The following is an 11986-nucleotide window of genomic DNA, read 5'->3' as shown; positions in this document are numbered from 1 at the left end:
GGCCAGCCCTCTCTAACGTGATCACAGGATTCAAAATACAATCCAGGATGTCTAATACAATAGATAAATGTCCTATATATACCAGACTAGCTACTAGGGTTTACATGAGTAAGTAATTGATGCATAAATTCACTTCCGGGGCCCACTTGGTGTATGCTTGGGCTGAGCTTGATTAATCCACGAGCTGAGGCTTCTCTTGGAGTTGAACTCCGAGTTTTGACGTGTTTTGGGCGTTCAACTCTGGATCATGACGTTTTTCTGGCGTTTAACTCCAGACAGCAGCGTGTACTTGGCGTTCAACGCCAAGTTACGTCGTCATTCTTCGAATAAAGTATGGACTATTATATATTGCTGGAAAGCCCTGGATGTCTAATTTCCAACGCCGTTGAGAGCGCGCCATTTGGAGTTCTGTAGCTCCAGAAAAAATCCATTTCGAGTGCAGGGAGGTCAGATTCCAACAGCATCAGCAGTCCTTTTGTCAGCCTTTTTCAGAGTTTAGCTCAAGTCCCTCAATTTCAGCCAGAAATTACCTGAAATCACAGAAAAACACACAAACTCATAGTAAAGTCCAGAAATGTGAATTTAACATAAAAACTAACGAAAACATCCCTAAAAGTAGCTTGAACTCACTAAAAACTACCTAAAAACAATGCATAAAAACTAATGAAAACATCCCTAAAAGTAGCTTAAACTTACTAAAAACTATCTAAAAACAATGCCAAAAAGCGTATAAATTATCCGCTCATCACTTGCCACTTGTCCACTTATCACGGTGATAGCCTTGCATTCCTCTCTTGGATTTGGAATTGTGTTACCAGGAAGGCTATTAGTGGTCCTCTAATCAAATTCATTAACTCTGGTGGCTATTTAACCCATTTGAATATCTAGGTTCTTGATGGATGCTCTGGTTTCCTGTCTAAAACCTGTCAATATTGCTTCCAAATTATTGTTCTGTTGAAAACCACCCTGAGAATTATTGTTAAAGTTCTGAGGTCTCTGAGGTTGATCCCTCCATCCAAAATTTTGGTGATTTCTCCATCCCTGGTTGTATGTCTTGGAATATGGGTCATTGTTGGGATTCCTATGACCACTCCCATGTAATTCACCTGTTCAAAAGAAGGTTGAGCATAATCATAATTATCTTTTTGCACAAAATTACCTGCAATGTCATAGGAGACTTCCTGTCGTGGATTTTGGGTGTTGATAGCTGAGACTTGCATGCCACCCATGTGTTGAGTAAGTAGATTTATTTGCTGAGACATAAGCTTATTCTGAGCAAGAATAGCATTAATAGCGTCTACTTCTATGACACCCTTCTTCTGAGGAGCCTCAGAGTTCACAGGATTCCTGTTAGATGAGTATAAATATTGGTTGCTTGCAACCAATTCAATTAGCTCAATAGTCTCATCTGGTGTCTTCTTCTTGTGCAATGAACCTCCTGCAGAATTGTCTAAGAACATCTTGGACATTTCCCCCAAACCTTCATAAAGGATGTCTAGTTGTGTCCATTTGGAGAACATGTTTGGAGGGCATTGCCTAGTCAGTAGCTTGTATTTCTCCTAAGCTTCATACAGAGTTTCACCATCCTTTTGCCTGAAGATCTGAACCTCCACCCTAAGCTTAGTCAGCTTCTTTGGTGGGAAAAATTTAGTGAAAAACTCAGTAACCACCTTGTTCCAAGTATCCAAACTCTCTTTAGGTTGAGAAGAGCAAATGAGAAGAGCATGAGTTTTTACACATCTGGGTTTACTCCATTTGTCTTCACAGTATCACAAATTTGCTGAAAACTAGAGATAAATTGATTTGGGTCTTCATGGGGAAGACCGTGATACTGGCAGTTTTGTTGCACTAGAGTGACCAGTTGAGGCTTCAACTCAAAGTTGTTTACATTAATAGGAGGCACCACAATGCTCTTTCCATACAGATCTGCAGTAGGAGCAGAGAAAGAGCCAAGTACACTCCGTTGTTCATTCCCATTCGGGTTTGCCGCATTGGTATTATCAGTATTAATTGGATTCATAGTGGATTCTGCAGCCTTGTAAAGTTTTGCTTGTTGTAAACGCCGCCTGAAAGTCCTTTCAGGTTCAGAATCAAAGTCTAGGAGATGTTCTTTGTCTCTGTTCCTGCGCATAAATAACCAGCAAACAAGAAAGAATGGAAATCTCTACGTCAGAGTGCAGAGAATTCATAGTGAGGTAACCTGTGTAAAAGCACTAAATAAAATAAATAAATAAATAGAAAAAAATAATAAATAATCAACACCAAACTTAATTTCAGAAATTAAGAAAAATATTGGTGCTATTTATTTATTAATTTTTTTTCGAAATTATTATTATTTTTTGAAAATATTTAAAACAAATTTTTAAATAAAAAATGAAAAATAAAAATAAAAATAAAACGCCTAATCTAAGTAATCAAACAACTAAAAGTTGTTAATCACTATCAATCCCCGGCAACAGCGCCAAAAACTTGATGCGCTATTTTACAACCCACAAACTAACCGGCAAGTGCACCGGGTCGTACCAAGTAATACCTTACGTGAGTAAGGGTTGATCCTACGAGGATTGATGGATCAAGCAACAAGAGCGTTTGATAGGATTAGTTAGGCAAGCAGAAAATGGTTTTGGGATATTCAAAGAGCATTAAACAGTACTTTAAGAATTTCAGAAAGCAAGCAGCAATGAGTTGGGAATAAAATATGGAGAAAACAGTTAAGGTTTCAGAGTTATCTATTTTTCGGATTAACTTTTATTACTAATTAATTTAATTATGAAAGATTTAATTTCATGGCAAACTATATGTGACTAGGCCCTAATTCCTTAGACCTTCCTAGTCTCCTCTAAAGTTCACGAACTGCCAATTCCTTGGTCAATTAATTCCAATTAGAGGGTGATGATCAATTTCTAGTTTATATGCCAAAAGAATCCTAATCATCCAAAAATAAGGGGATTATATGTCACGTATCCCATTAAATACAAACAATTAGAAATTTAGTATAATATGTTTTCAAGCTGTTGTTCAAGTAAAGAGCTTTTCCAAGTTTTACAAGAACTCAATTAGAACATGGGTCTTACTTGCATTCCACCCAATGTTCATAAAATAAAGGACGAAAACAATTATTGAAATATAAATCTAAACATGGATTAAATTAGAAAGATCAAATGAATAAATCCATACAAATAGACAGAGCTCCTAACCTTAACAATGGAGGATTAGTTGCTCATGGTTCAGAGAAGAAAAATAAGGATTCTGGTAAAAAAAATGTGTCTTGTCTAAATGTACAGAATTCCTATTTATAACTAATCCTAACAAATTAAAAATATAATTATCTAAAAATAATATCTTTTCCTCAAAATCATATTTGAATTTAAATTCAAATTAATTAACAAGTCTTCCGCTGATGGGTGGGACCACTTGATTTGTCCATTCTGCAGCTTTTAATCTGTGTTTTCTGGGCTGGAAATTGGTTCAAAATGCACCCCAAAATCCACGTCAGCAATTTCTGTAAATTTTGCAGATCGCGCACGTCACGCGTATGCGTCGCTGGTCTTCTGCGCAAGTCACATGGAGGCGTCGGTCACGCGAACGCGTCGCTGAGCAAATCTTAAAATCACGCGTACACGTCAGTCACACGTACGCGTCGCCATGGATACTTCCAGATCATGTGCACGCGTCAGTCACGCATACGCGTCGCTCCTTGCTGCCATCTCCTTTGATTCTTGTGCTGCAGAAACTCCATCAAATTCTGCCTGAATGCTACCTAAAATAAACAAAATTCCCCAAAACTCAAAATAGCATCCATAGTGGCTAAAATATAATTAATTCTTAATTAAACTCAGCAATTTAAGTGCAAATTCACTAGGAAAAGATAGGCTAGATGCTCACGCATCACTAATTTTGAGAGTGCATCAGCTCGAGCATTCTGTTCTCGAGGTATATGGCGGACCTTATATTCCCCGAGCTATCCAAGCTGTTCCCTGGTTTTGTCCAGGTATATTTTCATGGTGGAATCTTTAGTTTGGTAGCTCCCTACTATTTGTGAGGTGACGACTTGCGAATCGCTGAATATGATAAGCTTTTAAACTCCAGCCTCCTTAGCCAGCCTCAAACCAGCTAGCAATGCTTCGTATTCGGCATGGTTGTTTGACGCAGGGAACTCAAATTTTAAGGAGAGTTCAATTTGGGTTCCCTGATCACTTTCTATTATCACACCTGCACCACTTTCGGTCTTATTTGAAGAGCTGTCTACATAAAGATTCCATTTTGTAGGAGTTTCCGGGGTATCAGTGTACTCAGCAATGAAGTCAGCCAAATACTGTGACTTGATGGCGGTCCAGGCTTTATACTGAAGATCGAACTCAGATAGCTCGACTGCTCATTGGAGAATTCTTCCAGCTAGATCTGTCTTCTGTAGAATGCCTTTTATGGGCTGGTTGGTCCAAACTTTGATGGTATGAGCTTGAAAATATGGGCGGAGTCGTCAAGAGGTTAGTATGAGAGCATAGGCAAACCTTTCTATTTTTTGGTAGTTCAGTTTGGACCCTTGTAGGGCTTTGCTGATAAAGTAGATGGGTTGTTGTCCACTTTCATCCTTTCTTACTAGTGCTGAGGCTATTGCCCGATTTCCTACTACGAAATATAATACATGTGGTTCTCTTTCCCGTGGTCGAGTTAGAATAGGTGGTTGTCCCAGGAACCTTTTGAAATCTTGGAAAGCCTGCTCGTACTCCATTGTCTACTCGAACATCTTTCTCTTCCTTAAAGTGGCGTAGAAGGGGAGAGATCTTATGGCTGATCCGACTAAAAATCTGGATAAGGCTGCAAGTTTTCCATTGAGTTGTTGTACCTCTTTGACGCAGGTCAGACTCTTCATGTCCAGCATGGCCCGGCATTATTTCGGGTTCACCTCAATTCCCTGTTGTGTTAACATGAAACCCAGGAATTTGCCAGCTTCTACTGCAAAGGTGCATTTTGCATGGTTAAGTCGCATACCATACCTTCTTTTGGTACCGAACAATTGGGCGAGGTCGGCCAGTAATGACTCCTCACTTTGTGTTTTTACCAGCATGTCATCCACATATACCTCCATGAGTTTCCCGATATGGTATGTGAAGACTTTATTCATTAATCTTTGATAGGTAGCTCTTGCATTTTTGAGTCCGAATGGCATGACTACATAACAGTAGTTTGCTTTTGGGGTTATGAATGAGATCTTTTCTTGATCAGGTGGATACATTGGGATTTGATTGTATCCTGAATAAGCGTCCATGAACGAGAGGTACTTGTATTCGGAGGAGGCATCCACTAGAGTGTCGATATTTGGGAGTGGATAAGGATCTTTTGGGCAGGCTTTGTTGAGATCGGTGTCTTCGGTGCACATCCGCCACTTCCCATTTGATTTTTTCACCAAGACAACATTAGCTAGCCATAGTGGGTATTTGACTTCTCTTATGAATCCTGCCTCCAGTAAAGCTTGTATCTGTTCTTCCATAGCTTGAGATCTTTCAGGTCCGAGTTTTCTACATTTCTATTGCACTGGCTGAGATCCTGGGTATACTACCAGCTTGTGGCACATTTGTTTGGGGTCTATGCCTGGCATGTCTGCGGCCTTCCATGCGAAGAGGTTGGCATTATCCCTTAAAAACTAAATTAGAGGCTCTTTTACATCTACATTTAAGGTTGCCCCAATATTTGTTGTTTTGTCTAGGGCATCTCCGATCTGGACTTTTTCTATCTCGCCCTTAAATTGTGGACGAAGTTCTTCCCGACCTCGAACTCCACCGAGCTCAATGGTGTGGATTTCTTCTCCTTTGCCCCTGAGGTTCAGACTTTCGTTGTAACAGCATCGCGCTATTTTCTGGTCTCCTTTTATTATAACGATCCCCTCTGGAGTTGGGAACTTCATGCATAGATGTGGAGTTGAAACTACTGTGACGAGATGATTCAATGTTGTCTGACCTATCAGGGCATTGTAGGTTGAGCTTACGTCGACTATGATGTAGTTTATGTTGAGTGTCCTTGATCGGGTTCCCTTTCCAAAGGTTGTGTGTAGCGAGATATATCCAAGCGGTTGGATTGGAGTGTCTCCTAGTCCAAACAAGCTGTTCGGATATGCTCTGAGCTCCTTTTCTTGTAGGTCGAGTTTGTCGAAGGCGAATTTAAACAAGATATCTGCCGAGCTTCCTTGGTCCACAAGTGTGCGGTAAAGATTAGAATTGGCCAATATGATAGTAATGACCATGGGATCGTCATGTCCCGGGATGATACCTACTGCGTCTTCTTGGGTAAAAGTAATAGTAGGAAGGTCATATGATCATTTTCCTTCTCCAATGTGATATACCTCTTCTATGAATCCTCCATTTATCATATGAACGTGCCTCTCTGGGGTGTGAGGTGGTCATTCAGTTCGTCCGACCTCTTCGTCCCTTTTTCTCTTTCTGGGCTCATCTGATTTGTTGGCTAAATATCGATCTAGTCGTCCCTCTCTTACCAATTTTTCTATGACATTTTTTAAGTCGAAGCACTCATTGGTAAGATGTCCATAGATTCGGTGGTATTCACAGTATTCTGTCCGATTTCCTCCTCCTTTTTTGCTTTTGAGTGGGCGAGGTGGCGGGATCTTCTCAGTATGGTATACCTCCCAGTAAACATCCACAAGCGACACCCGAAGGGGGATGTAGTTGTTGTATTTTTTAGGCTTCTCGCCATATTGATCTTCTTTTTTTTCGACTCTTTATCCTTATCCCAGGAGGAGTAGGAGAATCCGGATTTTAAGGTCTCTCCTAGTCGAGAGTTTTCCTCCATATTGATGTACTTCTCAGTTCGTTCCTGCACTTTATTCAAAGATGTTGGATGTTTCTTTGATATGGAGTGACTAAAAGGTCCTTCTCGTAGACCATTGATGAGACCCATAATGGCTGCTTCTATTGGTAGACTTTGTATGTCCAGGCATGCTTTGTTGAACCTCTCCATGTAGTTACAAAGACTCTCCCGATCTCCTTGCTTGATCTCTAATAGGCTTGGGGCGTGTTTGGCTTTGTCCTTTTGGATGGAAAATCGAGCAAGAAATTTCTTGGCCAGGTCGTCGAAACTTGTGATGGATCTGGGGGGAAAAGTGTCGAACCACTTAATTGCTGTCTTTGTTAGGGTTGTTAGGAAGGCTTTACATCGAATAGCGTCCGAGGCGTCGGTGAGATACATTCCACTTCTGAAATTATTAAGATGATGACTTGGATCCGATGTGCCATCGTACGGGGTCATGTCGGGAGCTTTGAAGTCCTTTGGGACTTTGGCTTTCATAATCTCTTTAGTGAATGGATCTTGATCCTTGTGGGAGCTATCTTCGGGATCAGGCTGGATGGTTTTTGTTTTAAGGTCAGCTTTGAGCTTTAGGAGCTTGTCCTCTAACTCTCGGCGTCGCCTAGTTTCCCTTCGAGGGTCCCTCTCAGCTTCCCGTTGATGCTCGGCCTCTTTTTCGAGCTATTTGAGGCGATCTTATTGAGCTTGAAGCGCCTCTATGATTTCTGTAATTGGAAAATTCTTGTCTTTATTTGGTTAAGAAGTATCTTTTGGTGTAGTGTTCGCATTCTTATGCGGTGTCCTGCTTTCTTGATCAGAGTCGTGGTCGTTGTCAAGGTTGTCTGCCATGATGATGGGATGACTTCCAGGTTCCCCGGCAACGGCGCCAATGTTCCGAGGGTTACCTGAAACTGTAGGTCGATCTCGGACGAGATCTGTGGTGGTGGTCAGAGCTGACGTGTCTGACTTGTTGGACTTGGTGCAGCTGATCCTTTGTCACCGGAGGGTGGTGGTACCTGCAAGAGACTCCAGTGCTTAAGTTAGCATGGGCTTTAAGCAGGTTTTTAGTAAAATCAGAGTATGAGTTATACCTGGGTGCTCCAGTGTATTTATAATGGTGTAGAGTGACCTTTCTGGGGATAAGATAGTTTATCTTATCTTATCTTTTTAGGGGAACCGCCTTATCTTTCTAGGCTTTGGTTTCCTTTAGATTTGGGCCGTATTCCTTTGTTTGGGCCTACTTGGGCCTTTGTAGTGATTTGGCCGAACTCTTTATGAAGAGGTCAGGTAATTCTGACCTGAAGAGGTTGGTCAACTTGTCTTCAATCAGCCCGGGTCATACAGCTCGACCCAGGGCATGAACACTGACCTTGTTTCCCGTGCTTCAAAAGTGACTGTATTTGTTTACAATCATATGATCTTATTGTCTTGGCTTAGAAAAAGAAAAAATTGGACAGAAATTGTTTGACCAGGAGTCACACGTTTTGCCACTGTTTTCATTAGTTTGAAAAGTATATATGATCACAAGGAAGATTTCCAGGCATTGATGGTGGACAAATATTTCACTTCTCATAAGTTAGCCAAAAGTGCTAATGGAAAGATTGTTAGTTCAATTGTCTTGGATAGTAAGTTTTGGCAAGATGTTACCACTGTGAAAATCGTTGGTCCTCTTATTAAGTTGTTGAGGCTTGTTGATGCTGATGAAAAGCTCTCTTTGGGAATCATGTATGAAGGCATGCAAATAGCCAAAAATGCTATCAAGACAATGCTTAGAAATCAAAAAGCTACTTATACGCCATACACGAGTATCTTGAAAATGAGGTGGGATAAGTATTTGAAGTGTGATCTCCATGCGACAGCATACTTTTTAAATCCAGGCATTTCCTATAGTGAGGGTTTTATTGAGAAGGCAAATGTTTTGAGATCTTTACTTGATTTTCTTGATGTTAAAATGCTTTGTGATGACTCAGTTGCCGCAATGCAAGAGATACAGCTGTATCGAGATTTTAAAGAAAGTTATGGGAGAGAAAGTGCTAAGAGAGCGGCATCAAGACTCGAACCTGGTAAGTTATTTCATATCCAAGTTCATTTTAGTTTGAAAGTTTAATATGTTGTGTGATAAACATTAAAAAGTATTTGATTTTTATATCTACGTAGGTGAATGGTGGAGGCTACACGGTGGGAGTGCTCTTAATTTGCAAAAAATGACAGTCCATCTTCTTCATCAAACCTCTTCTTCATCTGGATGTGAGAGGAACTGGAGCCTTTTTGAACAAATCTATTCAAAGAGGAGGAATCGGTTAGAGCATCAAAGGCTAAGTGACATTGTTTATGCCACTGATGGAGGAAAAATGCCGGTAAAGATTTTCACAAAAATTTTGTGTTGCAAGTATAGTTCTAAATCGACAATTAAACCTCAATCAATATTTAAATTGTTTGTCACAAATACAAACCCAATAAAATTAACCGAAGTATTTAAACCTCAGGTCATCTCTCAAGGAATTACAAGGAAGTGCATTTATTATTGATTATGAGATTGTATCTGTTTGGGTTTTGAGTTTAATAAGCAAGGAATATAAAAAACAAGAAAATAAACTAACAACTAACAAAAGTCCTAGCAAGGGTTGAGAATCAAAATTCCTATCCTCATTATCATTGTCAATTATGATGGTAATTGCAAATTGCGCTTACTTAGTTAGCCTCTTACAATTGAAGGAAAGTCAAGTGAGCAAATCAACTTGAGTTTACAAGTCCTAATCAAAGACTAGAGTTAGTGAAGCTCAAGCTAACTAGCAACTTTCAATCACCAACCAACAAGAGACTTTGATAATTCAAGAGTCTCCAAATGACTCAATCTAAGCTAAGAATATAAAAATCTAATTTAAAATCCATCCAAAAATTTTATCAAACACTTGGAAGGCACAAAATAAAAACATAGAAAATTAATAAAGAATATTAAATCTAAACAAGCAATTGCAAGCATCAATGACTAACAATTAAAGAGAGTAACAATAAACATAGAAAACATAAATTGCATTAAAAGAAGTCAAACGTAACAAGAGCTCATAAACATAAAAATGGCGAAAAATGAAAATTAACAAGAGAAGAAGATGAACTAAAGTGCTTAAACAAATAAAAGTAAGAGAAAACTAAATTAAAGGAAGATTGAACATGAACCTAAGGAGAAATTGAAAGAAGAAACCCTAAACCTAGAGAGAGGAGAGAGCCTCTCTCTAAAAACCTACATCTAAAACCTAAATTGTGTATGAATGTTAGTTGAATGATTGAATGATTCCTTCCAGCCTCACTTTGCAGCCTCTAATCAGTATTTTTTAGCCTAAACTGGGGCAGCCCAAAAATCGCCCCCAGCATTTTCTGCAATTGTAGCACGTGGCGCTCTATCATGCCTACGCGTCGCCCATATGTACGCTGATGAACGGATATTTTATATGCTTTTTGGGGGTAATTTCATGTAGATTTTAGTATGTTTTAATTAGTTTTTAGTAGAATATTATTAGTTTTTAGGCAAAAATCATATTTCTGGACTTTACTATGAGTTTGTGTGTTTTTCTGTGATTTTAGGTATTTTCTGGCTGAAATTGAGGGAGCTGAGCAAAAATCTGATTTAGGCTGAAAAAGGATTGCTGATGCTGTTGGATTCTGACCTCCTTGTACTCGGAATGGAATTTTTGGAGCTAAATAAGTCCAATTGGCGCGCTCTTAATTGGGTTGGAAAGTAGACATCCAGGGCTTTCCAGTAATATATAATAGTTCATACTTTGCGCGAAGATAGATGACGTAAATTGGCGTTGAACGCCAGTTCCATGTTGCAGTCTGGCGTCCAGCGCCAGAAACAGGTTACAAGTTGGAGTCCAGCGCCCAAAACACGTTACAACCTGGCGTTGAACTCCAGAAACAGCCCAGACATGTGAGAAGCTTAAGTCTCAGCCCCAACACACACCAAGTGGGCCCCAAAAGTGGATTTCTGCAGCAATTATCTTAGTTTACTCATTTTCTGTAAACATAGGTTACTAGTTTAGTATTTAAACAACTTTTAGAGACTTATTTTTGTACCTCATGACATTTTTAGATCTGAATTTTATACTCTTTGATGGCATGAGTTTCTATACTCCATTGTTGGGGGTGAGGAGCTCTGCAGCGTCTCGATGAATTAATGCAATTATTTCTGTTTTCCTTTCAAACATGCGTGTTCCTATCTAAGATGTTCATTCGCGCTTAATTATGGAGAAGGTGATGATCCGTGACACTCATCACCTTCCTCAATCCATGAACGTGTGCCTGACAATCACCTCCGTTCTACAGTAGATTGAATGAGTATCTCTTAGATTCCTTAATCAGAATCTTCGTGGTATAAGCTAGATTGATGGCGGCATTCATGAGAATCCGGAAAGTCTAAACCTTATCTGTGGTATTCCGAGTAGGATTCCAGGATTGAATGACTGTGACGAGCTTCAAACTCCTGAAGGCTGGGCGTTAGTGACAGACACAAAAGAATCATTGGATTCTATTCCAACCTGATTGAGAACCGACAGATGATTAGTCGTGCTGTGACAGAGCTTTTGGACCATTCTCACTGAGAGGATGGGAAGTAGCCATTGACAATGGTGATTCCCTACATACAGCTTGCCATGGAAGGAGCCTTGCATTTATGAAAGTGAGTAAGCATTATGTTGCAGGGATTCAGAGGACAAAGCATCTCCAAAACCCCAACATATTCTCCATTACTGCACAACAAGTAATTATTTCATGCTTTTTTATTTTTCTAATAATTCAAACTGATAATTATATTTGATATCCTGACTAAGAATAATAAAATAAACATAGCTTGCTTCAAACCAACAATCTCCGTGGGATCGACCCTTACTCACGTAGGGTATTACTTGGACGACCTAGTGCACTTGCTGGTTAGTGGTACGAAATCATAAGAAATCTTGATTTTGATATTGGGATTAAAATTTCGTGCACCAAGTTTTTGGCGCCGTTGCCGGGGATTGTTCGAGTTTGAACAACTAAAGGTTTATTTTATTGCTTAGATTAGGAATAATTTATTTTTGTTGCTATAGAGTCATTAAATTCTGAGTCCTTTATTCCCTTTTCAAAAATTTTTTCAAAAATATTATTTTTCTTTATCAAATTTTTAATTTTTTGTGAGTTTAGTGTTTTGTTC

At 39.4% G+C, this 11986-nt stretch overlaps 1 protein-coding gene across 1 annotated transcript; it reads left to right on the top strand.

Moving 5' to 3' along the window:
- The first annotated feature begins 8344 nt into the window (after nt 1-8344).
- LOC127748448 (uncharacterized) lies at nt 8345-9511 on the top strand. The gene is made up of 3 exons (XM_052262996.1): nt 8345-8861; nt 8956-9155; nt 9494-9511. Exons 1-3 carry the CDS (start codon nt 8345-8347, stop codon nt 9509-9511), a joined length of 735 nt encoding a protein of 244 aa, XP_052118956.1.
- Nucleotides 9512-11986: the final 2475 nt, after the last annotated feature.

The sequence above is a fragment of the Arachis duranensis genome, chromosome 6 (genome assembly GCF_000817695.3).
Source record: "Arachis duranensis cultivar V14167 chromosome 6, aradu.V14167.gnm2.J7QH, whole genome shotgun sequence".
Taxonomy (NCBI): domain Eukaryota; kingdom Viridiplantae; phylum Streptophyta; class Magnoliopsida; order Fabales; family Fabaceae; genus Arachis; species Arachis duranensis.
This window is presented reverse-complemented; position numbering and strand designations above follow the sequence as displayed.

Excerpts from the sequence above, each read along its gene's own strand:
- LOC127748448 (XM_052262996.1), top strand. The coding sequence starts at position 8,345 with ATGGTGGACAAATATTTCACTTCTCATAAGTTAGCCAAAAGTGCTAAT. Across the intron at positions 8,862-8,955 it reads GGCATCAAGACTCGAACCTG|GTGAATGGTGGAGGCTACAC; the intron begins GTAAGTTATTTC and ends ATATCTACGTAG.